Below are 23,182 nucleotides of genomic sequence, written 5' to 3' on the forward strand. Positions count from 1 at the left end.
GGGGACAGGAATGGGCGAGGGCTTTGGGAGGTCAGGGAGGCCACCCCTGGTCTGAAGCGGGCTCCTGCTCAGCTCAGTGACGCACGCCCCTGCATTGTCAGGGCTGGTTTTCCAGGAGAGAGCAGAATTAGGATGTTTTAAAATGGGAAATTCCCATGAAAAATTGTTAGCAACTAATTGAAAGAAATTTTTTTTAGGTTTATTTATTTTTGAGAGACAGATGCCAAGTGGGGAAGGGACATGGAGAGAGGGAGACAGAATCCCAAGCAGGCTTGGCGCTGACAGCACAGAGCCCAACTCGGGGTTCAAACTCACGAACGGAGAGATTGTAACCTGAACAGAAACCAAGAGCCAGAAGCTTAACTGACTGAGCCACCCAGGTGTCCCTACTTTTTAAAAATGTTTATTCATTTTTGAGAGCATGAGTCGGGGGTGGGGGGAGAGGCAGAGAGAGAGGGGAAACAGAATCCGAAGCAGGCTCCAGGCTCTGAGCTGTCAGCATGGAGCCTGATGCAGGGCTTGAACTCACAAACTGTGAGATCATGACCTGAGCCAAAGTTGGATGCCTAACTGACTGAGCCACCCAGGCGCCCCCAGAATTCTATTTTATTTTTAAGAAATGTTTATATATTTTGAGAGAGAGCGAGTGGGGGAGGGGCAGAGAGAGAGAGAGAGAGAGAGAGAGAGAATCCCAAGCAGGCTCCTTGCTGTCAGCACAGAGCCTGATGTAGGACTCCATCTCATGACCATGAGATCATGACCTGAGACGAAATCAAGAGTGAGACGCTTAACCCACGGATCCACCCGGGTGCCCAGACCCAGAATTTTAAATTGGAACATATCGCATAAAAACATATGGATTTCTGGCTTCTCTTAGAAGTTCTGGCAACATGGGGCATCTTGTTGCCTGGAGACCGTTGGCTGGGGTGCAGGTATATGTGTTAGTGTGTGTAAGATACTCACCTGTACACCCCAAGCCCAGGGGGAGGGACTTGTACTGTGCTTGGTCACAGGACCCTGAAGCAGGCCTTTACAATGTGCAGACCCAATATGTTTCGGGTTTCCTTTTTAGATGGTAGAGTTGGTTCTGGAGGCCAAAGATTTTGACTCTGGGGTAAACCATCCTGCACGGCAACTGGGGAAGGTTGTGGTGACCTACGAGACCCAGGACTCTGCCAGTGCCTCAGGTCAAAAACTAATATCCCCAGTCGTCCCCAAGAACTCGTTGCAATGCGGGTTCCCGGGAAGGCTCTGTCCTTTGCATTCAGATTCTGGAAGTCGAGGCTGGGGTCTGATAATCTGCCTATTAATGAGCTTTTTGGGGGGCGCCTGGGTGGCTCCTTGGTTAAGCATCTGACTTCGCCTCAGGTCAGATCTCACACTCCGTGAGTTCGAGCCCTGCATCAGGCTCTGTGCTGACAGCTCAGAGCCTGGAGCCTGCTTCAGATTCTGTGTCTCCCTCTCTCTGACCCTCCCCCATTCACGCTCTGTCTCTTTCTGTCTCAAAAATAAACATTAAAAAAATTAATTAATGAGCTTTTTGGGTGGTTTTGGTGGCTGCCGTAGTGGGGAAGCTGTCTGCTCCAGAATGAACTCAGACTTCTCCACTGGGAAGGAACACTTGCTCTGTGTTTGGGCCTGCTGTCCTCAAGGTTTGACGGACATACGGATGTGGAGGGGCATTGCTGGTCAGGCAGATACCTGGGTCCTGTCCCCAGCGGTTCTCATGCAGTGTGTCTGCAACAGGGCTCGATGGCCCTCGTGTCTAACCAGCCCCTGAATTCCGGCCAAACTGGTGGCCGGTGCGGGAGACACGTCAGCTTCCACAGGACCAGGCACCAGACCTGTGCTTTCGTGCCACATTGTGCCATTTATCCATTTGTCCACACACACGCACATTCACTCAGCCCCTCACTTCCCCAGCAAGTCCTTATGGAATATGCCAGGAGTTGGTTTGGGCGCTCAGGTAAAAGAAAGAGGTGTATGTTCTCTTACGGATCTCACCGTGTAGTCCTCATGGTGAGCCCACACCGTGGCCCTTCACCCACTGCGAAAATGGAGAAATCGGGGACATGGGAATTTGGACAAGTTTTCAATCCCATGAGCGCACAGTGGTGATAGTGCCAAGAGTCTTGTTTGCTGCCATGTATTCAGTGCCCTCCCTGGTGCAAGGCTGACTTCCTGTTCCTCACTTAACCCAGTCCTCACAAAGGCCCGGGGGTGGGCCTTACTCCTCCCTTGTTGGTGATGGAACTGCTACCAGATCACGGTCTGTAAAGCAGTAGCACTGACATCTGAACTCAAAGCCCCAAACCTCATACTCCTTCCACTGTGTCCACATCTACCCCCTTGTTCATGTTTATTGAGCACTTGCTACATGTCTGGGACCCTGCCAAGCACGGGGGACGCATTGATGAACGTGACAGGCACAGTCTGCCCCCCTGGAGCTACCCGCTGGTGTCTGCGTGCGTGTGTGTGGCATCAGGGAGTGACCCGTGGGTGAGGATTGATGTGGAGAAGGTCCTGGGGTGGGGGAAGTGGGGGAGGCGTTTGTCTGAAGAGGTGGGGTCTCAAGGGGTGGAAGCCAGACAGTCATGGGGTGACTGTCCAACTCCCTTCCCACGTCTCCCCACATCATGACCGTTAAGTGAACATGTATTAAGTTGAGCACAGATGGTGAGCTGTGGTTCAACAGCAGACGACAAGAGAAACTGAAACAGAGAAGTTTATTACTTACAGGTCATGGAGGAAGTATAACACACGTCTCAAGGGGCTGTGTGGGGAGGTCAAGGCAGAGTGCAGACAGAGGAAAGATGTGGGGTACATGCTTTTACTGGGGAGTGTTGGGTGGAGTGCTCTGGGCTTCCCAGGCTAGGGCTGGATTGGCCAATTCAAACCAAGAGAGTGGGGTTTTGGTGAGCCCCATAGCAGCCTCAACCAAGGAGAGTATAAGGCATATAGGCTCTGGAGTCAGGAGATACTCACTCATAAGAGTGCTTGTGTGAGTCACCAGGAGCCTGCTTTTGCTTGTGACTTGAGGGCACATGCTCAAAGGAGGGGTGGGTGTCAGGTTCAGGCTCCCACAGGCCACTTGGCCACACAGAAAGGATGCCAAGGCAACAATTCCCTGGAGTCACTTAGCTAAGCTCTGGACACCACCTTTCCCGAAGTGCACCCTGGGGAATGTAGGGTCCAGGGAATGTTGATTAGATATTTGGAGAAAACAGGATCCTGTGTTCAAGTAACTTGGGAAAATGTTGTATTTGAATTTTTTTTTCAACACATAGAACAGTGCTGGGCACATGGTAGGTGTGGAGTTGAGATTTTGATCACCGAATAAATCATTAAACAAGTTTTTGTTTCTTTGTTTCCCTTCAGGAGCCTTTTAATTGCAGAGATGGGGGTGGAGGGTAAGTTATAACAAGCAGTATTTCCTGAACTTGTTTGATCATGAAACCTTCCGCTAATAGAGCGTCTTGGGGACTGGTGTGCTCCAAGCCACCCTTAGAGGAGTGAATGTCGTGTGTGTGTATCTGTGTGCGTGTACACACACGTGTGTGTGTGTCCCTGTGTGTCTTTGTAGTCCCACATGTCTGTGTCCTTGTGTGTATGTATCATTGTAGGTGCCTGTGTCTGTGTATGTATCTGTGTCTCTGTGTATCATACACCTACTCATCTTTTCTCTTCCACTGACCTCCCAAAGAAGTTATGGGTGGGGAGGGATTGTTTCTGGCCCCATCTATGTTGCCTTCTCTCTTGCATTGAGAGACAAAAAAAGTCTATTCCACAACCCCCCCACCTCGTCACTTGGCTAGATCCTTCAGCACCACGGACAGAGCCTCGCCGTTGGGTCTAGAGTGTTGGAAACCCGCTTAATCCACAGACATCATCTGAGGCTTCCTAACCATCTCATGAAGTGGTATTGTCCCCATTTTACAGATAAGAAAAGAGGCTCAGGGGAGGCTTTCCCCAGGCTATCCTAGCTAGTAAGTAGCAGAGCTTAAAAGTCCAAATCTAATTCCCGTCCTCACAGTGGTCTCTACTCCATGCAATGCTTATGAAATGGATGTGGACCCCAGCTAGCAGAGCAAAAACACTATCTCGATATGGCTGCTGGGGGCTATGCCAAGGGAACTTGTGTCAGGAATTGATACGTGATCACAAATAAGATCTTAAAAAAAAAAAAAAGATACTTGGAGGAAAAACACCAACTCTCTTTTATCTCAATTCCCAGGTTCCTTATCCCTCTTTCTACATTATCCTTTAAGAGACTCCGTGAATAAAGTCTTAAATAAATACTTAAAAAATAATTTATCAATGGGAGCACATCATGCATATCATCCTGCCACTTGTTATGGATGTATGTATGGACGTATGTATATATGATGTTTCTATGTATCTGTGTACCTACGCATCTATGTATATCTATGTATGTATCTATGTTTCTATCATCTATGTGTGTATTCTTGCACCTGCATGTCTATGTGTCTATGTATGTGTCCGTTGTCTACCTACCTGCCTACCTACTTGTGTATCCAAGATTGTTCCAGAGAAGCCCATATACATTATCTTATTCCTTTTAATATTTTAAAAAACACTTTATCATGGATGTAGCATTTTATTACCCAGTCTCAGTCAGATGCACACTGAGATGCTTTCTCATCTTCTGCTATGAAAAAATACTCCACCAAAATTCACTCTTCCTCTCCTGGCATGAGGGGGAATGTGCATTTGAATTCTGACATATACAACCTCTCCCCAGAGGTTAGACTGATTGTGTCCCCAACAGTGCATGAAGTGACTCTTTTTGCCTGCTCTCCCCAGTGAGGAGACACACAAGTGAGGGTTTCGAGATGGCTGTTATCTAAGAGACTCTCGGGAGATACAATTTAATGTGAATCTACTGTGTGTCTGGGGCTCCATAGGTCTCATTTTGCCTAATATTCACACTAACACCAGGAATCAGGAACTATTTCCTCCATTTGGCAGAGGGAGAAGCAGCCTCAGAGAGGTGAGGCAACACACCCAAAAATATACAAGGAGACACAGTAACACCGGGTTCCAGTCATTAGGTTCTGCCACACGCTGCAGAGACATGGCTACATTTTGTTAAGTGAGGCCACTCACTCAAGATCTGGTGATGTTCTGATACACTATCATTCCCAATGGGATGGAAATACTGCCCAGAATGCCATCTAGTTTGGCAGCTTCCTTCATCCTCCCCCTTGCCCCTCATCCTGGACCTCAGAGGCTCCTGTCTGTCCTTAGCTGCATTCACTGCTGTGGATAAATCCAGAAAAATTCGGCAGTAGCCTTCTACGATGCAGAAATGCTCCATGCAACCAGGCAAGGTGGATGTTCCCATTCTGCAGCCTCCTAGGGTCCTCTAGGAAAATGCTGGTCTCTGCTGCCACTGTGTGGATTCTTGAGAGTAGCACAGTGTTTGTGAAATCATGAAAAGATGGCTCCAGGGTGAAGAGCAGTAGGGGATATTATATGTCATATCATTTAAATGCGTGGGTCTGGGTTCGTGAGTTCGAGCCCCGCATCGGGCTCTGTGCTGACAGATCAGAGCCTGGATCCTGCTTCAGATTCTGTGTCTCCCTCTCTCTCTGCTCCTCCCCTGCTCACACACACACTCTCTCTCCTAAAAATAAATACACATTAAAAACATTTAAAAAATTAGCTTTCTAGGGGCTCCTGGGTGGCTCAGTCAGTTGAGCATCTGACTTCGGCTCAGGTCATCATCTCGCGGTCTATGAGTTCAAGCCCCGTGTTGGGTTCTGTGCTGATAGCTCAGAGCCTGGAGCCTGCTCTGGATTCTGTGTCTCCCTCTCTCTCTGCCCCTCCCCTGCTCATGCTCTATCTCTCTATGTCAAAAATAAAAATAAAACATTAAAAAAATGAAAAAAAATTAGCTTTCTGGATTTTTGTCTCTCCTCTCCCCCTTCAATTTTTGATCATGGTCCCCAGTGATCTGTGGCAAAAAGATGAAGAAAAACCATTTGACTGACACAGGTATTTCCAGACTATAGAAGGACCTGAGTTGGTTTTCACTAAGAATTTAAAAACTCTGCAACCAGACTCTTTCTTAAAAAAAAAAAAAAAGGCATTTTAGGGCAGTTCTGTGTTCACAGAATGCTAAGTGGTAGGTACACAGATTTCCCACATACTGCCTGACCCACCTGTGCACAGCCTCCCTCCCTATCCACATCCTCCCCCAGAGTAGTGCATTTGTTAATTGATGAACCTGTACCAACACATCATTATCATACAAAGCCTACAAGTTACATTAGGGTTCATTCTCTGTGTTGTATATTCTATGGATCGGGACACGTGTATATTGTATCATACAATGTCACTGTCCTGACCTGTTCATCCTTCCCGCCTCCCCCCACCCTCTGGCAAGCCCAGATCTTTTTATTGTCTCCGTGGTTTTGTCTTTTCTGGAATGTCACATGGTTGGAATCCTACAGCACGCACTCTTTTCAGATTGGCTTCTTTCATTTAGTGATGTGCATTTAAGGCTCCTGTGTCATGGCTTGATAGCTCGTTTCTTTTCAGTGCTGAATGATGTTTCATTATCTGGCCGGACCACAGGGTATTTATCCATTTGCCTCCTGAAGGGCATCTTGACTGCTTCCGGGTTTGGGGCAGCTACCCTCTTGGGTGCCCAGTACACAAATGTCCTGAAGCGGTGGTACCCTCAGCACTGCATACTGATATGGGATTGCCTGCGAATTGATCCAGTCCACTGGGGTAGAGGCAAAGCCACTGAGGATGCTTCTGAGGGAGGTGTTCCGGCTTAATATAGAGCGGTGGTCTTCAGGCGAGGGCGACTGTGTCCCCGGGTGACATCTGGCCGTGATTGGAGTCAGTTTCAGTGGTCAAGACTGGAGGCAGGCGGGTGCTCCCTCTTAGCGGGGGGAAGCCAGGGATACTGCTCAATATCCCGTCTTGCACAGCCTCTCCCCCACAACAAGGCTGACTTGAAAACCTCACTACTGGGAGGCGTGAGCACATCTTTCTGCAGTTTTAGCTTTAGAAATTAAAGTGCTCCACTGCCATCTAGTGCACATCCGGGGACGTTCAAGGGAATTGTGGAGCCATGGAAAGACAGGCTAGGGATCCTGACCTGAAGCCCCTATCTGTGCTACACCCAGAAACAATTCCACGGGCGGCCAGTTCCAGGTTTAGTTAACTCAGCAGCACAGGGAGGTTGTGGGGAATAACTGTGGGGTACAAACGGGCATGAGGGACTTTTTGGGAAGATGAACTGTTCCGTACATCTTGGTGAAGGCTATCCAGTGTTTGTCAAAGCTCAGAACAGCACACTAAATGGAGAAAAGCATATCCCAAAGCCAGCTTTAAAAAATACAAACAGAAGAAGAAGACACATGGCCTTCTCAGGCTCCAAAGTCAAAAACGGCTGGCCCACTCTTGCCAACATGCCACTACTGTCTGATTCTTTGTAGGATGTTTGATTGGACATTTGCAGCTTGTACTGGTCTCCTCGCTACAATGTTAGAGAGAGTAGAGACCTTGCTGGCCTTGCGTGCTGCTGAACGGTCAGCCCTGGCCCAGCGGCCAGCACATAGGGGCTGGGCATTTCCCCTTCTTTTGGAACTTGGAATTAAATGAGAAATCACGAATCAGATACAGATCATGATGTCGCTTCTAGTGCTCAAAACGCCACTGGTCGGATGGCCTGTACTTGCAGATTCCTAACACTTTGCCTTAGAGTCCTCCAGCCCGTGGAGGCTTGCTAAGGACAGGCTGCTTGGAAGGAGTGCCCAGAGGGGCTAAGCCACACAAGTCCAGTGTTTTCCTTCTGGCCTTACCAACTAAATAACTTCTTCTCTACCCTTGGAGATGGCTGGGGGAAACAAGACAGAAGCTGCCCTTTCCAACACACAGAAGTGAGTTGAGAGTGGCTTCCCTCTAGAGCATAGAGCAGAGCATTGGACAGACTATAAGGTGGCCCCATGCTCCCTTCATCCCGATGTTCATGTCCTTGTGGGGTCTCCTTCCCTTGAGTGTGAGCAGGACTTGTGACTTATAGCCAAATAGAATAGGGCAAAGTTGATGGGACCTTGCTTCTGTGGCGACATGAATTTATAAGTCTGTTTTGCAGAGGGACTCTCTCTCTTGCTAGCTTTGAAGAAGCAACCTGCCATATAGAGGGGGCGATATGGCAAGTAGCTGGGAATGCCCTCTGACAACCAGCAAGAAAAAAACTGAAGTCCTCCGTCCAACAGCCTGAAAACATATGAACACTTCTGGGAACCACTTGAATTTGGGAGAGATTCCTTCCCCAGTTGAGTCCCAGATTAGACCACAGACCCACTGGACACATTCATTGTGGCTTCGTGAGACCCTGAGGCAGGGGATCCAGCTAAGCCACTTCTGGACTCTTAACCCATAGAAACTGTGTAGATAATGTGTTTTAAGCTGTTAAGTTTGTGAACAATATTGTGAACTGCCATAGATAACACAGGTAGGTACTTAATATTTGTGGAATGAATGTTCTAGCTGCTGGTGAGCTTTTCCAAAATTCTTCTTCTCAAACTGACCCTAAGAGGCAGGTACTATTTTCCTTATTTTACAGATAAGGGAACAAAGGCTGATGGAGGGTGACATTTGTCTAGTGTCGTTTAGCAGAGTCAGGATTTCAACACGGATCTGAATAAAAAAGTTGTTGCCTTCACTCTTTGATCTCCCTTTTTGGTGGGAATTTTCCAAAGTGGGACATATCTACTGTCAGGAGAGACAGGGACAAGCAGTGCTCAAGAAACTCCATTAAACACAGAAGGCGGGCATTAGGTATTTTTAGCTATAAATAACATGATAGTCTTTAAAAAGACTGAAAGAGTAATGCTTTATTAGCTTTAACACACGCATTAGTGGTACTGCCTCACTGGGTCTGTAGGTCAGATAGTCATGTGTCCCATGTGATGTTCTGAAGACTCCAGTTTAGAAGGTGTCTCTGTGACACCACTCCCCCATTCGTATCCCACAAACCTTGTCCCACTGGCCCAATATACAACATGATGTACTGTGAACACTCCCAGAATGTGTTTAAAAAGTATTCCTGGGGCAGCTAGGTGGCTCAGTTGGTTGAGCGTCCAACTCTTGATTTTGGCTCAGGTCATGATCCCAGGGTCATGAGATGGAGCCACTTGGAATTCTCTCTCTGCTCCTTGCTCTCTTCCCCTCTCCCCTCGCATGGACTCTTTCTCTCTCAAAATGAATAAATAAACATTAAAAAAAGTATTCCTGCAAAGACACCACAGATTGAAGATAATGCTAACTGCATAAACCCAAGGAAACCACAGGGCTGACGTTTCTCCTATGCCTGGCAAAAACTTTTCGTCAGCCATATTACAGGGGTGAGAGGAGGCAGGCCAATCACCATCTAATTTGAGCTGACAGGGACCAAGCCTAAAACATTTCCAGGTTTGAAAAATCATCCTTGGATTTGAAGACCAAATGGGTTGTAGATTGTGCTTAGGATAGAGCCTGGCACACAATAAGGACTATGTGTGTTAGGTATCATCATCATAGACTAGATAAATATGAGGAATAATAAAAAGAAGTACATATTGGTGAGAACCCCAAGAATTTCCCACTTTCCTAGGAAGAGACTGATTGTTCTGTAGCCATGGTAACAAGTAGCTACCCAACCAGGTGTAAACCCGTTAAATGGATCCAAGATAACTTGCCTCGGTGAACATGCTTTGACAAGCCAACCAAGACTCCCCTTAGCTTCTGAAATCCAGCCAATCAGGAAGGATTCACTCTGGTAAACACACCTGTGAATGCTACATGTCAACTCACCCCAAAGGTACACCAATCCATGAACCCCATGCTCCCCCACATCCCTGCCTATATGAGATCAGCAGTCTGCTCTTCTCAGAGAGATGGTGGTAGACCAGTTCTTCACTACACTAAGCAATGCGCTCGGCTTTGTGTTTAAGTTTAGATATTGATAGTCACACCTTCTTTGACTTTTGGATTGTGCTTCAATATTTTATTTTAACTCCAGCAGAATTGTATCACTAACATTTGGGGGCCACTTTGGGGACCTGTTTCCCCACTCTTCTCCTGGATCATATCTCCACTGCACAAGGCCACATGGTACTTATTCCCCAAATGCTCTCAATGTTTGATTTTCTCCATATGCTCTGAGTAGGACAGACATTTCATAGATACAGAAATCCTAGGACTTGAAGGTCACAGGCTATGTCAGAGGCAAATCCAATAGCCAAGATATATTGGACACACAAGAATAACTACCAGTGAGGGCTTTGTGAGAAACAGAAATCATATTCCATCTCCGAGAGGGAAGTCCTGGGCACAGCTTTCAATGTTCCTCCAACAGAATGCGTGTGGGTGGGGAGGGTTTTCGCATCTTCAGTTTTTCCACCAATACCGGTCATCTTCATCAAAAGAATACCAACCATCCCCAATTACAATGTGTGGCTTGAGTAGCTGCACCTCCTTCAGTAGCTTCCTTATTTGAGGAGGATATTGCCATTTCCACAGCCTGGTGAGGCAGAAGGGGGACATGTTACTCTGGGAATTTGCTTTTTTTTTTTTAAGTTTATTTTCAGAGAGACAGAGACAGTATGAATGGGGGAAAGGGCTGAGAGAGATGGGGAGAATCCCAAGAACCCACAGCTGGCAGTGCAGACCCTGACATGGGGTTCAAACTCATGAACCCTCAGATCGTGACCTGAAGTGAAACCAAGAGTCAGTCACTTAACTGACTGAGCCATTCAGGCACTCCAGGGAATTCGTTTCTGACGCTTCTTTCTTTAAAGTTCCTGGAAACCCCACCAAGGATTTGAAACCTCTTTTTGTACTCTTGAGGAGAAACAGAAGGTTTCCCATAGAACAAGAGTAAATCCCTATGTAGAAAGGCACTCTTCAATGTGTTAGATGCTACACTGAGCTTTTAGAGGCATCTGCCCTTTGCCGTGATCCTAAGAGTCAGGCATGATTATTCATCCATCCACAAACTCCTTGAGAACCTATTATGAGCCAGGTCCTATTATAGGGCTTGGGGACATAGTAATGAACAAAGCAAAGTCCCCACCCTTGTGAAGCTTGTATCTTCTAGGACAGGAGAGAGAAATAGGTGTTCAAATAGATACAGAGCAGCTTCCCCATTTTGCAGATAGGGAAACAGGTTCCTGAAATGTCCATTAGGAAAATCTAGGTCTGGCTCTTTTATGCTAAGTCCCAAGGTCACAAGCTGAGCTTGTCCAAGCCTACACTACTACTACTTATTTTTTTCCTTAAGTTTATTTATTTGTTTAATTTTGATTGGAGCATTGAGTCCATTGACGTTTAGAGTGAGTACTGAAAGATATGAATTTATTGCCATTATGTTGCCGTAGAGTTGGAGTTTCTGGTGGTGTAGAGTTGGAGTTTCTGGTGGTGTTTTCTGATCCTTTCTAGTCTTTGTTGCTTTTGGCCTTTTACTCTTTCCCTCTTTCTCACTCTCTCTCTCTTTCATCTTTTTTCCCTTCAGAGAGTCCCCCTTAAAATTTCTTGCAAGGCTGGTTTAGTGCTCATGAACTCCTTTAATTTTTGTTTGTCTGGGAAACTTTATCTCTCCTTCTATTTTGAATGACAGCCTTTCTGGATAAAGAATTCTTGGCTGCATATTTTTCTGATTCAGCACGTTGAATATATCCTGCCACTCCTTTCTGACCTGCCAAGTTTCTGTGGATAGGTCTGCTGCAAGCCTGATCTGTCTTCCTTGTAGGTTAAGGACTTTTTTTCCCTTGCTGCTTTCACGATTCTTTCCTTGACTGAGTATTTTGTGAATTTGACTATGATATGCTTGTGGATGGTTGGTTTTTGTTCAGTCTAATGGGAGTCCTCTGTGCTTCCTGGATTTTGATGTCTGTGTCTTTCCCCAGGTTAGGAAAGTTTTCTGCTATGATTTGCTCACATAACCCTTCTACCCCTATTTCTCTCTTCCTCTTCTGGGACCCCTATGATTCTGATGTTGTTCCTTTTTAATGAGTAACTGATTTATCTAATTCTTAAATTGTGCTCTTTTGCCTTAATCTCCATCTTTCTTTCTGCTCCCTTATTCTTCCTAAGTTTGTCCTCTGTTGCTGATTTTCTGTTCTGCTTCATCCATCCTGGCCGCTGTGACACCCATTCAAGATTGCAGCTCAGTTATAGCATTTTTTATTTCATCCTGACTAGGTTTTAGCTCTGCAGAAAGGGATTTTAATGTGTTTTCAACCCAGCTAGTATTCTTACTATTGTGATTCTAAATTCTGGTTCAGACATCTTGCTTGTATCTGTGTTAAACTCCTGGCTGTCATTTCTTCCTGTTCTTTCTTTTGGTGAATTCCTTCATTTCATCATTTTGAAGAAAGAAAAGGAATTAATAAGGTAAAAAAATTAAAAACAACACACAAAAAAATCAAATAAAGGATGCTTAGATCCTAGGTGTGTTCTGGTCTGGTTGTTGAAAGGAGCTTGATAGATTAGAGAAAAAAGGGAAAGATAAGAAAAAAAAGAAAATATTTGAAAATTTGAAAAAATGTATACAATGGGGAGTGCCTGGGTGGCTCAGTTAAGCATCCGACTTCGGCTCAGGTCATGATCTCACGGTTTGTATGTTCGAGCCCCGCATCAGGCTCTGTGCTGACAGCTCGGAGTCTGGAGCCTGCTTCGGATTCTGTGACTCCCTCTCTCTCTCTCTCTGCCCCTCCCCTGCTCATGCTCTGTCTCTGTCTCTCAAAAATAAATGTGAAAAAAAAATTTTAAAAATGTATACAATGAAAGAGAAAAAAATAAAATGATGGAAGTAAAAAAACAATTTGAAAATTTTACAAAAAAGTAAAAATACAGTAGAAAAAAGTTAAAGAAAAACTATTTTTAATTAAAGAAATGGAAAATAAAAATAAATTTTTTCTCTTTCTGTATTGAAGAATAAGAAAAGAAAAAAAATTGAATAGATGGACCAGCAAACAGACTGAAATACGATTGAAATTACATCGGTTTCCCCTTGACGTTGAACTATGAAGCACTTTGTAGTCCATAAACTAAGCAGGTGGAGAGACTCGAGTTGTTCCTGCAGAGCGCTTTTGGCAGTTGGGCGGGGCTTCATGTAATGGTTCGGTTCTCCACTAGATGGCGCTGCTTAGCTTACTGGGGTGGATGTTGCGGCGCACCTAGGCGTGTGCGCGCATGCGCGGGAGGGGCGAAAATGGCGTCACCCAGGTAGCGGGTCTCTGGTATGGAAGTTCTGTTCTCTCTGGCCAGTGATCGCGCACTCATTCTCTGTGTCCGGCTTCCGTCCACCCCCCGCTTCCACACTGTCCGTGAGCAAGCTGTCAGGTTGCCAAGAGGCTCCTCCCTCCTAAATTTTATCTCAGATGCGGCTGTTTCCGGCTGTCACTTCTGAGGGACTGCAGCTTTGTTCCGCTCAGACCTGCGGGAGGGTCTCACCGAGCAATGGCTGGTGCCTGCCGCCCCCAGGAACGTTCTCCAGACCGTGCTGCTGCCGACGCCCAGAGACCGCGGCCGGGTGCCAGCCCGCCCCAGAAAAAGTTCACGCGGGCGTGTAGCAGCAGCATTTTGGGGATTCTGGAAAATCACAACTCACATCTGGCGCCAGGCTTCACCCCCAACGGCCCTGTTCCAGCACCAGCGAATGTGGTGGTTCTGCAGGATCCGCTGGGACCTTTGCCCATGGGGATTCCTCCCAGCAGGGGAACCGCCTCCCGTGTGGCCCGAGGACCTCGCTCTCTGCTCCTGGGGATTCGCCCCTCCCATCAGAGCTCCACCAGGTATGCAGCTGCGGAGTTTTGGACTCTGCGCTCCCCCTGTTTACAGAGTTTAATAGAATTTAAACCCTCTCCTCCTTTCTCCCTTTTTTGTTCAGCCCCTTACCATACTTTCTTTTCTCTCCAGCCGCTTTCGGGCGTTGGGGGTGGGGGGATGCTTCCTGTACTCTCCCCCCCGACTCCATCCTCTCTCCGCAAGCACAAACAGCCCCCTTCCCTCTGTGACTTTCTCCCCCAGTTCAGCTCTCCCCGCCGCGTACCTGTTGAATTCTGTGGTTCAGGCTGTGCAGATTGTTGTGTTAATCCTCAGATCAGTTTTCTAGGTGTGCAGAATGGTTGATCTGGCTGTATTTCAGGGTTGCACAAAAACCTTCCATCCTGTTCCGCCATCTTGGCCCCCTCCAAGGCCACCCTGCTTTTTGAGTAACTGATACAAGTATGCTCTTTTCCAACCCAGTCTTCCGCCTTTTCTGCTCATTTGCTGAAAAGATCCCTGTAACAGTTCCTGGCCACGTGGAGATTTCCAAATCCACTCAGCCAAGCCTCTCAGTCTTCCCCCTCAGATCCCACACGATAAGCCTTGTGTTCTTTCTGGGTACACCCATATGCCAACATGTGACCCCTGCATAAACCCAGCCGCTGCAATCTGGGCCATTACAGGAACCGACAGGGTCTCAGTTGGGCAGTTTTCTACCGATATAAATACAGGACAACCAGCCTCAATGGGTTGTCCATCTTAACCGTTTTACAGTGTACATTTCAGTGGCATTAAACTGGACCCACACTGTTGTGCAGCCATCTCCACGTGTAGCTTCGTAACTTTCCATCTTCCCCAGCTACAACCCCATGCCCGTTAAACACCAACTTCCCATCCATCTCCCCCAGCCTCTGGCAGCACCCCCTACTTTTTGTCTCTATGGATTTGACTCCTCTCGGGACCTCACTTAAGTAGAGTCACGCAGTGTTTGTCGTTTTGCATCGGACTTATTTCATTCAGCATAATGTCCTTAAGGTTCATCCATGCGGTAATGTGTGTCACAATTTCCTTACACTTTAATGCTGAATTTTATTCCATTGTGTGGCTATACCACAGTTCATTTGCTCATTCACCTGTCAACGGATGCCTGGGTTGCTTCTGCCCTTTGACTGTTGTGAATAATGCTGCTATAAATGCGGGTGTACAAATAATTCTTCTAGATCCTGGTTTCAATTCTTTTGGATATGTACCCAGAGCTATAATTGTTGGCTCATCTAGCAATTATATTGTTAGTGTTTTAAGGATAAACATCTTATTTATATGTTGTTTCTCCACTGTTTCTAAACCCATCCAAAAGTAAGCCCTGTGAAATCAGGCACCTTGCCTCTATGTCTGTGTCCCTGTATCCCCAGCACAGTGCCTGGAACACAGTGGGCACTTAGTGGTTGAATAAATATCTGGTTTCTGAGCCACAATCTCAACTTCTGGGGTAAAGTGTTTGTCCACCAACTAGCATGCCTGTAGTACAAGGAGGTTTGTATCTCAGAAGACAATGCCAGGGACTTACCCAATTATTTGTAGATTAGATGTGGGTTGTGCAAAGGCTGGACATAACTTCATCATTCCTGCAGGGCTGAAATTGTTCCGCATCAGATTTAGGCTGGTCAGGCGCTGGCTGCAGAGGAGGGCCGAAGCGAGTGCCTCACAGCAGTCTGAAGTCAGTCCACATGCCTCCAACCTGCAAAGCCAACATGCCAAGAAATGCCTCCAAAGATTAGTGACTGATCCTTCAACCCATCTGACTTTCACATCAATGTTTAAAACTGAGTTGTGGGCACTACCTGTAGAAGTTTCTGGTTCAGCAGTTCTGGGCAGGAACCTGAACATTTGCTTAGTTTTTTTTTTTAATTTTAATTTTTTATTTTAAGGAGAGAGAGCAGGGGAGAGGGGCAGATGGATGGAGAGGGAGAGGGAGAGGGAGAGGGAGAGGGAGAGGGGGAGAGAGAGAGAGAGAGAGAAAGAGAGAGAGAGAGAATATGAATGAATGGATCTCAAGCAGGCTTCATGGAGCCCAAAGTGGGACTTGATCCCACAACCCTGGGATCATGACCTGAGCCAAAATCAAGAGTCAGATGCTCAACCAACTGAGCCACCCAAGGCCCCCAACCTGTCCCAATGTTTGCATTTCTAATGAGTTCCCAGGTGATGATGCTGCCATTGTTGCTGGTTCTGGTGGTAAGAATCCCTGAGTGACTTAATTATAGTTGTGGAAAGAATGAAAGATAAAGGTTGAGAGCATCTGTCACCAGGGAACCAAACAAGACACATGGAGAAAGACTTGCTGAAGAACTGACATTTCATGTGAGACTCAAGAGACAAGAAGTAAGCCCAGTGAATGGGGGCAGGAAGCAGCAACAGAGCTTAGGACACTGCACAGCCCTTGTGGAAGGAAGGGGTGGGACATGTCTGAGACATGGAGAGTCGACCAGATGGCCAGAGGGGAGCCAGAGGCAGTGGTGTGAGAGGAGGCTGGACATTTTAGGTCATATTAAGGATTTAGGATTTTATCCTAAGAGCAGTGGAGAGCCAAATGGCATTGTTGGATGTAAATATGGTATGGTGACCATGTTCTCACATGTTGGAGATGCATATTGAGGTATTTAGAGGTACAATGACAAACCCTGTAACTCGCCAGAGCAAAATATTGATGATTGTTTAAATTGGATGGTGAGCATACAGTTTTTCATGTCCCAATCATTCTAGGTTTGGCGTGTTTGGGAATTTTTTGTGATAGAGTAAAAAGTCTGTGGCATGGAGCTCAAGTAGTTTTAGCTGCCTATAGTTAGATGGTGAGGTGGGATTGAATAAGGCTTATTATTGGTTTTGCTTCTGAAATTATATCTAAGCATTTATGAAAACAGAAAATCTCTAGTGGGGTGTCTGTGGAAGGAGACAAGGGCAGGTAATTCTGTGATAGTATAAGGCACTTTGTAGATGCTTCTTGGATTCCCAATGTGAGCAAAGTTAGCCTCTGATAGAGGTAGGGATTCCTCCTTTACTGTTTATAAAGAAGGGAATGTGGGTGCAGATATTAACTGCTTTCATGGTGGAGAGTCTAGGACTTTCCTATGAAGTAGCTTTATGCTGATTTGAAGGGGGTGATGTCATGTCTTAAGCACCAGGAAGAACAAAGCAAATTCAAGTGGAATCAAGAGAGAACACCGTCTTTGTTCAAGCAACTTCAGGCTCAGGTCCCCATTTCTCTTCACCCAGCCCTCAAACAGGTGGCCCCAGGAGCTCACCCAAGCCTCCTCAGAGAAGCCTTCTTGTGCTTTAGTCCCTCACACAGCTCTACGATGCCATGATCACCCAGGGCGTTGGCGGCAAGATCCAGGCTCTTCAGGTATTTGCTCTTTGAGATCACCTGGGACAGATTCTTGCAGCAGGTGGCAGTGAGATGACACTTAACCAGTCTGCAAGAAGACAGTCCATGTAATTTGAGGAGAGAGTGCTTCAAGGGGATGATGCCCAGAAACATCAGTGGGGCGTTTCCTTTACTCTTTCCTAACTGGTAACCTTTCTGTTCATCCCTGGTAATGTTTTCGACTGTGCAAAATCCACTAGTTCATGTGCAGAGGGAGATAGTGGCAGGTGGGGAAAGTATGTGATGTGGCTGGAGGTATCTTTGGAAAAAAAGAAACAAGCACATCAGAGCTTGCTTCCCACCTGGAGATGGGTAAGGATTCTCCCTGGTGGATGAGAAGAAAGACACGAAAAAAAAAAAAACCACAAGAGGGAAGTTGGTAGAGTCCGTGACAAAGGACAGAGCCCTGAGGGAGCGAGAAAAGATGACAGAGGACAGAAGCTACTGAAATGCGAGTTAGGTTTGGGGTCTGAAAGGAGAGGCGTCTTGTGCTTCTGTTCCCAGTAGGAATGATGAAGGTGGGAGTCGAGAGAGCCCCTGTAGTAAGGACCGGCTGACTCATCTGAGTAGAAATGATGGGAACAGCTTCACTGTCTTCCTATTTTCATTTTAAAATGAACAATCCTATCAGGGATGAGAGAGTCCTTCTTCATGAGGCATTCACACCAAGAATGAGCAAGAACACAGTTGTTAGGGCCCACACCTGCAGATCAGGTGGGAATGACCAGGTCTTGGATGTCAGCATGGATAAATGATGAGGTGAGGACCAGATAACCCCCCAGCACATAAATGTAATCCCAAAGAGATGTCATCTCCAATTGATTAAGCTTTAGTTTCTACTCCATACAAAAGTAGGGCTTGATATGCCAATTTCATGAAAACAAACATAAGAATTAATGCTTGGGGGGGGGCGGAACTCTGATTTGTGGGCTATGATCTCTATCCAGTTCCTCTCTATTATGTATTATTGGAGAGGAAGAGGTCTTAAAATGGTCTTACTTTTTGGTTCATTAATTCTATTTTTGTAATTGAAGAGAAGGTGCTACCAATTACATAAAGATTTGCAAGGGACATATGACTAAAACATTGGCCATAAGCTCAGTGTCTAGCTTTAGGGGATTTTTTTAAAGGTATCATGCCTCCTTAAATGGAATACTTAGTTACTACTATGGTCTGCAGATCCTTGGGGGACAGAATGTGAGACCAAAGGCAAGATTTTGGCTCCTTGGGAGTTCTGGTTTCCCCTGGGAATGATTGGTAGGGGAGCTACATGAGACTTCACATGCAAAATATATAGAGCCCTGTGCCTGCCACGTGGGCAAGAAAGCCTCCAGTGGTACCTGCTGAGATCCTTTCTTTGTAACACTAAATGCTATTTATGCATCTGGGAGGAATTTGCCAAAGGAGTAACAGCGCTTACTGCTTGGTTATGAATTGGGGATTTATCTCCTCTCATTGAGACCTTTTAACTTTCCTGTAGTCTGTTTAAGGATGGAATACTCTTATTAAATAGAAACGTTCCAGTAAAAGGGAGTGAAAAGGTATCGAGAGAGAGAGAACCCTCCGTTTTCGCCCTACATACGGAACGAACAGCAGAAGAGTAACTTAGGACAAAAAGAAGTCCTCTGAGAAGTGAACAGGTTTTAGAAACCAAGGGCGACCTAAGCTGCAAAGATCCTGTCTTGGGGCTTCTGTTTGGACTCATCTCTCTGTCCTTCCCACACTCACTGTACCGTACCCCAGAACACATGAGCATCTGGTTGACCCCAGAACTGATTTTTGGTACCAGTCTTCCTGCTCACATCTCTTGACTTTCTAGGAACCCCAGGCCCCAGTATGGTAGAGTTGGCCCCCAACAACCATTGAAACTTACTCCAGGTCCTGGAGGCGACAAGATGGCTCCATCATGACCTCACACAGAAGGTTCACCCCATCATCTTCCAAGGGGTTCATGCTGAGGCTCAGGTGTGTCAGATGTCTGTTGCCCATAAGTGCAAATGCAAGAAAGCCACAGCCAGCGACATCCAGGTTACATTCTTTTAGTCTGCAGGGAACACACGAGGGAGAGAGGAAGGCGTACTCAGGACTTGGGGTAACCTTGGGGAAGCAACTTCTGTTGGCCCCAACTTATTCCTGCTTTGGGAGGGGGATATTTACGGGGGTACTTAAGAACCTTTCAGCTTGCTCTGGAAAACAGTATGGAGGTTCCTTGGAAAGGTAAAAATAGGACCACCCTACAACCCAGAAATTGTACCTCTGGGTATTTACCCAAAGGATACAAAAATATAGATTTGAAGGGGCACATACACCCCAATGTTTATAGAAGCTCTATCAACAATAGACAAAGTACAGAAAGGGCCCAAATGTCCATTGGCTAATGAATGGATAAAGAAGATGTGGTATATACATACAATGGAATATTACTCAGCCACTAAAAGGATGAAATCTTGCCATTTGTAACAACGTGGATGGAACAATGTATTATGCTAAGTGAAATAAGTCAGTCAGAGAAAGACAAATTCATATAATCTCACTCATATGTGGAATTTAGGAAACAAAACAGATAAGCATATGGGAAGGGGACAAAAGGGAAATAAACCACAAAAGACTAACGATAGCCAAGAAACTGAGGGTTGATGGAGGGGTATTGGTTGGGGGGATGGGCTAGATGGGTGTGATGGGGATTAAAGAGGGCACTTGTGATGAGCCCTGGGTGTTGTATGTAAGTGATGAATCACTGAATTCTATTGCTGAAAACAAAATTATGCTGCATGTTAAGGGACTAGAATTTAAGTAAAAGCTTGATGCCCGGTATGATGCACGTTCTGGATGCCGTTCAAGATCCCCTGTTTTTAATTTTCCTTCACACTCAATGTGTTAGTTTCCTATTGCTGTTATAACAAATCAGCACAGTCTTAGTGGCTTAAAACACACATTTATGATCATGTGGTTCTGGAGTTCAGAGTCTCACTGGAGCAAACTCAAGGTGTCCGCAGAGCTGTGTGCCTTCTGGAGGCTCGAGGGGATAATCTTTGCTCCTTGCCTTTTCTAACCTCTATAGGCTGCCCATATTCTTTACTCCCAGTCTCCAGTCAGCAGTTATATCCTCTGGCCTTTGTTACCACATCTCTTCTCCTCTTCTCTCTTATAAAATCCCCTTTGAGGGGCACCTGGGTGGCTTAGTCAGTTGAGCATCTGACTTCAGCTTGGGTCATGATCTCGCGGTTCGTGGGTTCTAGCCCTGCGTCGGGCTCTGTGTTGACAGCTCAGAGCCTAGATCCTGCTTTGGATTCTGTGTCTCCCTCTCTGTCTGCCCACCCCCGCCCCCGACACTTGTGCTCTGTCTCTGTCTCTCAAAAATAAATAAATGTAAAAAAAATTTTTTTAAAACCTCTTTGATAATATTAGGGCTGCACAGAGAATCCTAGACCATTCCCCATCTCGAGATCCTTAACTTAATTGCACCTGCAAAGTCCTTTTTGCCATGTGAGTTTATGTATTTACAGGGGTTAGGACACCGACATCTGGGGGGGGAGGGGCACTATTCTGTCTACTATACTCAATATCCCATCACTACTTAGAACTCACTCTAAGAGACATGAACATTAAAGTTATATTCTTTAACAGAATTTATGGCTACAGGTACACCATCAGCCTAGATCAGTTTTTTGCTTTTACAGAGTTATTGGTGAACTGATTGGTCAACGGGGTGAGATGGCGTAAAGCAAAATGACCCCAGCAAGGCAAACTGATGGTATGGAACAGGTGTAACAAAACCCTTTCGTTCTCACTCCCACACCAAAGATGGAGGCTAGAAGAGTAATTTGGCAACACGGGTGGCAGTTTTTAAAGCAGTTACTGAGACATCTTCTTGTAACCCAGCTAGAGTACACAGCATCGCCTGACTGTGTGCGGGTCCCTCCCTGGAGCCGAGGAACGCTGCCTCTGTGGCTCTCAACCCTGTGCCACCATTACCATCGTCTAAACATCTCCCTTATCCAGTTCTCCCTGCCAGAATCTAAGCTCTGTGAACCTAGAGAACACATTTACCATCTCTGCGTCTCTAGCAACTAAGAGAGTTTATGCATGTGGCCGAGCCTCATTATTCTTGGATTCTGTGTTTGCAAATTTGCCCGCTCAAAGTTATTTGCTACCCTGAGAACCCCTAAGCACGGTGCTCACGGTCCTTCATGGACATGCGTGCACGTGCAGAGCAGAGAAAGTTTTGAGCTGCCCAAGGCACCCGCTCCCAGCTGAGGCTGAACTCACTTCAAATTCATCATAAACAAGTATCCTTTTCACTCAGCGCCACGTTTTTTCGTGTTTTTGTGGCTTTTGTTGTTTAAAATGCAGTGGTAATGTCTAGTGCTGAAGTGCCGCCCACTGTGTCCACGCACAAGAAGGCTGTGCTTAGGAGTGGAGAAAATAGCTTCCTCCAGGCATGAGTGATGGCCCTGTTGGCCCTGAGCTCAATGCTAACGAATCAACAATATGCATTAAATAAGGGGTCTTTAAACAGAAACGCACAAAGCAAGGTTAGGCACTGATCGACTGGTAGAGGAAAACGTGACCAGAGGCACCCAGGAACCTAACCCCGTGTTTCCCATGGGAGCAACGGTTCTGTGTTTATGGTGACTTTTCAGAATGTGACTGTGGTGACAGTAAGGAGAATTGCCTGCCTTTGGGTGAATGATGATTTCCCACTGAAAGAAAACAGAGGCAGAAATGGAATGTTCCACGGAAGGAGGAAGTCGGGGTGCGGGACAGGACACAGCCCTTATAAGTTCCTTTCATCATGACAACAGTGTTCCCCTCTGCTTTGTGTTCGGCAGGTGATACATGCTGCTTGTAATAGGACAGTGCACCTCCCAGGGAAGGGAGTCGGACTCACATCAGCCTCTGTAGCCCACAGTTGGGGGATTTGATGGCTCGACACAACAGATTCATGCCTGCGCTCCCCAGGCTGTTGCTGGACAGGCACAGGTGTGTCAAACTCTGGCCGCTGGTGATGCCTGAGGCCAGGTCCTGGCAGTCGGCAGCTGTGAGGCCACAGTTCCCCAGTCTGCAAGGAGAGAGCCCCCCAGAAGGGAATGGTGAGGTTGTTCTTCAAGTTCCATCCCTCCCTCCCTGGCAAGGAGGGGAAGGAGAGGTCACCCCGGGGCTGGCGTGCCCCTGCCGCTATAGGGCGACATCACATTATATGTGCATTTAACTTGCAAAGTCAACGCCACTTAAATGATGTGGGTGACTAGATCTGCCGTGAGCCCCAACGGGCAACACACGGGCGATGCCAGCCGCTCTCCGTCCAGTTGTTTTGCTCCTCGCACGTGCTGCGGTGGGAGGTGTTGTTGGATTAGCGACCTTCCTGTTTGGAAGCTGACCTTCCTATCCCATTGGTTTCTCAAAGCTTCATAGGCAGGAGTACTTGCAGAGAAGAGTTTAATGGTGCTTCTGGCAGGGGCTCGTGATGAAGTTAGATAAGTTAACCCCTCTAAGGTGCTCAGAGCTGTGCATACAGCAAGCACTTACTCCGTATTATTGACAGTGATTTATTTCGATGAAGAAATGCTATGTGGGTTGGATTAGAAGGGGGTCAGGATATGTAAGCCTGAAATATGCCACTTTGGCATAAGGATGATCTTGAACTGAGAGCATCTGAGAAAAAGCAGAGACAGGAAGAGCTCTCTGCTCTCCCTCACCTGCCTAAAAACAGGGCACGAATTTCTCTTGTGCATGCGTCCCTCCTCTTCGATTCCAGAAAGAGAAGGACACTTGTCACCAAAGATGGGCATGACATTGAGGTGACTTATCCTATAAACTTTATCTACCGTTAGGTCCCCCCATATACTTCTTAGTCACCTACCCACAATTTATCAGTTCCTAGAAGCTCCATACCCCTTTTATCTAGTTACTCTTCCACTATTTATCATATGTTATTATAATGATATATAAGCTCAAGTCTGC

General features: G+C 46.4%; 1 protein-coding gene across 1 annotated transcript in view; it reads right to left on the reverse strand.

Annotated features, from left to right (window-relative positions):
* Positions 1-10,024: 10,024 nt before the first annotated feature.
* NLRP5 (NLR family pyrin domain containing 5) overlaps positions 10,025-23,182 on the reverse strand; it is a 34,344-nt gene continuing 21,186 nt past the window's right edge. The window contains exons 10-14 of the mRNA XM_042920251.1: positions 22,110-22,280; positions 19,092-19,262; positions 17,097-17,267; positions 15,362-15,532; positions 10,025-10,546 (exon numbers count right to left, since the gene is read on the reverse strand). Of these exons, the coding sequence (XP_042776185.1) occupies positions 10,414-10,546; positions 15,362-15,532; positions 17,097-17,267; positions 19,092-19,262; positions 22,110-22,280 (817 nt within the window). The 3' untranslated portion in view covers positions 10,025-10,413. The remainder of the gene's footprint in view (positions 10,547-15,361; positions 15,533-17,096; positions 17,268-19,091; positions 19,263-22,109; positions 22,281-23,182) is intronic.

The sequence above is a fragment of the Panthera leo genome, chromosome E2 (genome assembly GCF_018350215.1).
Source record: "Panthera leo isolate Ple1 chromosome E2, P.leo_Ple1_pat1.1, whole genome shotgun sequence".
NCBI classification, from domain to species: Eukaryota; Metazoa; Chordata; class Mammalia; order Carnivora; family Felidae; genus Panthera; species Panthera leo.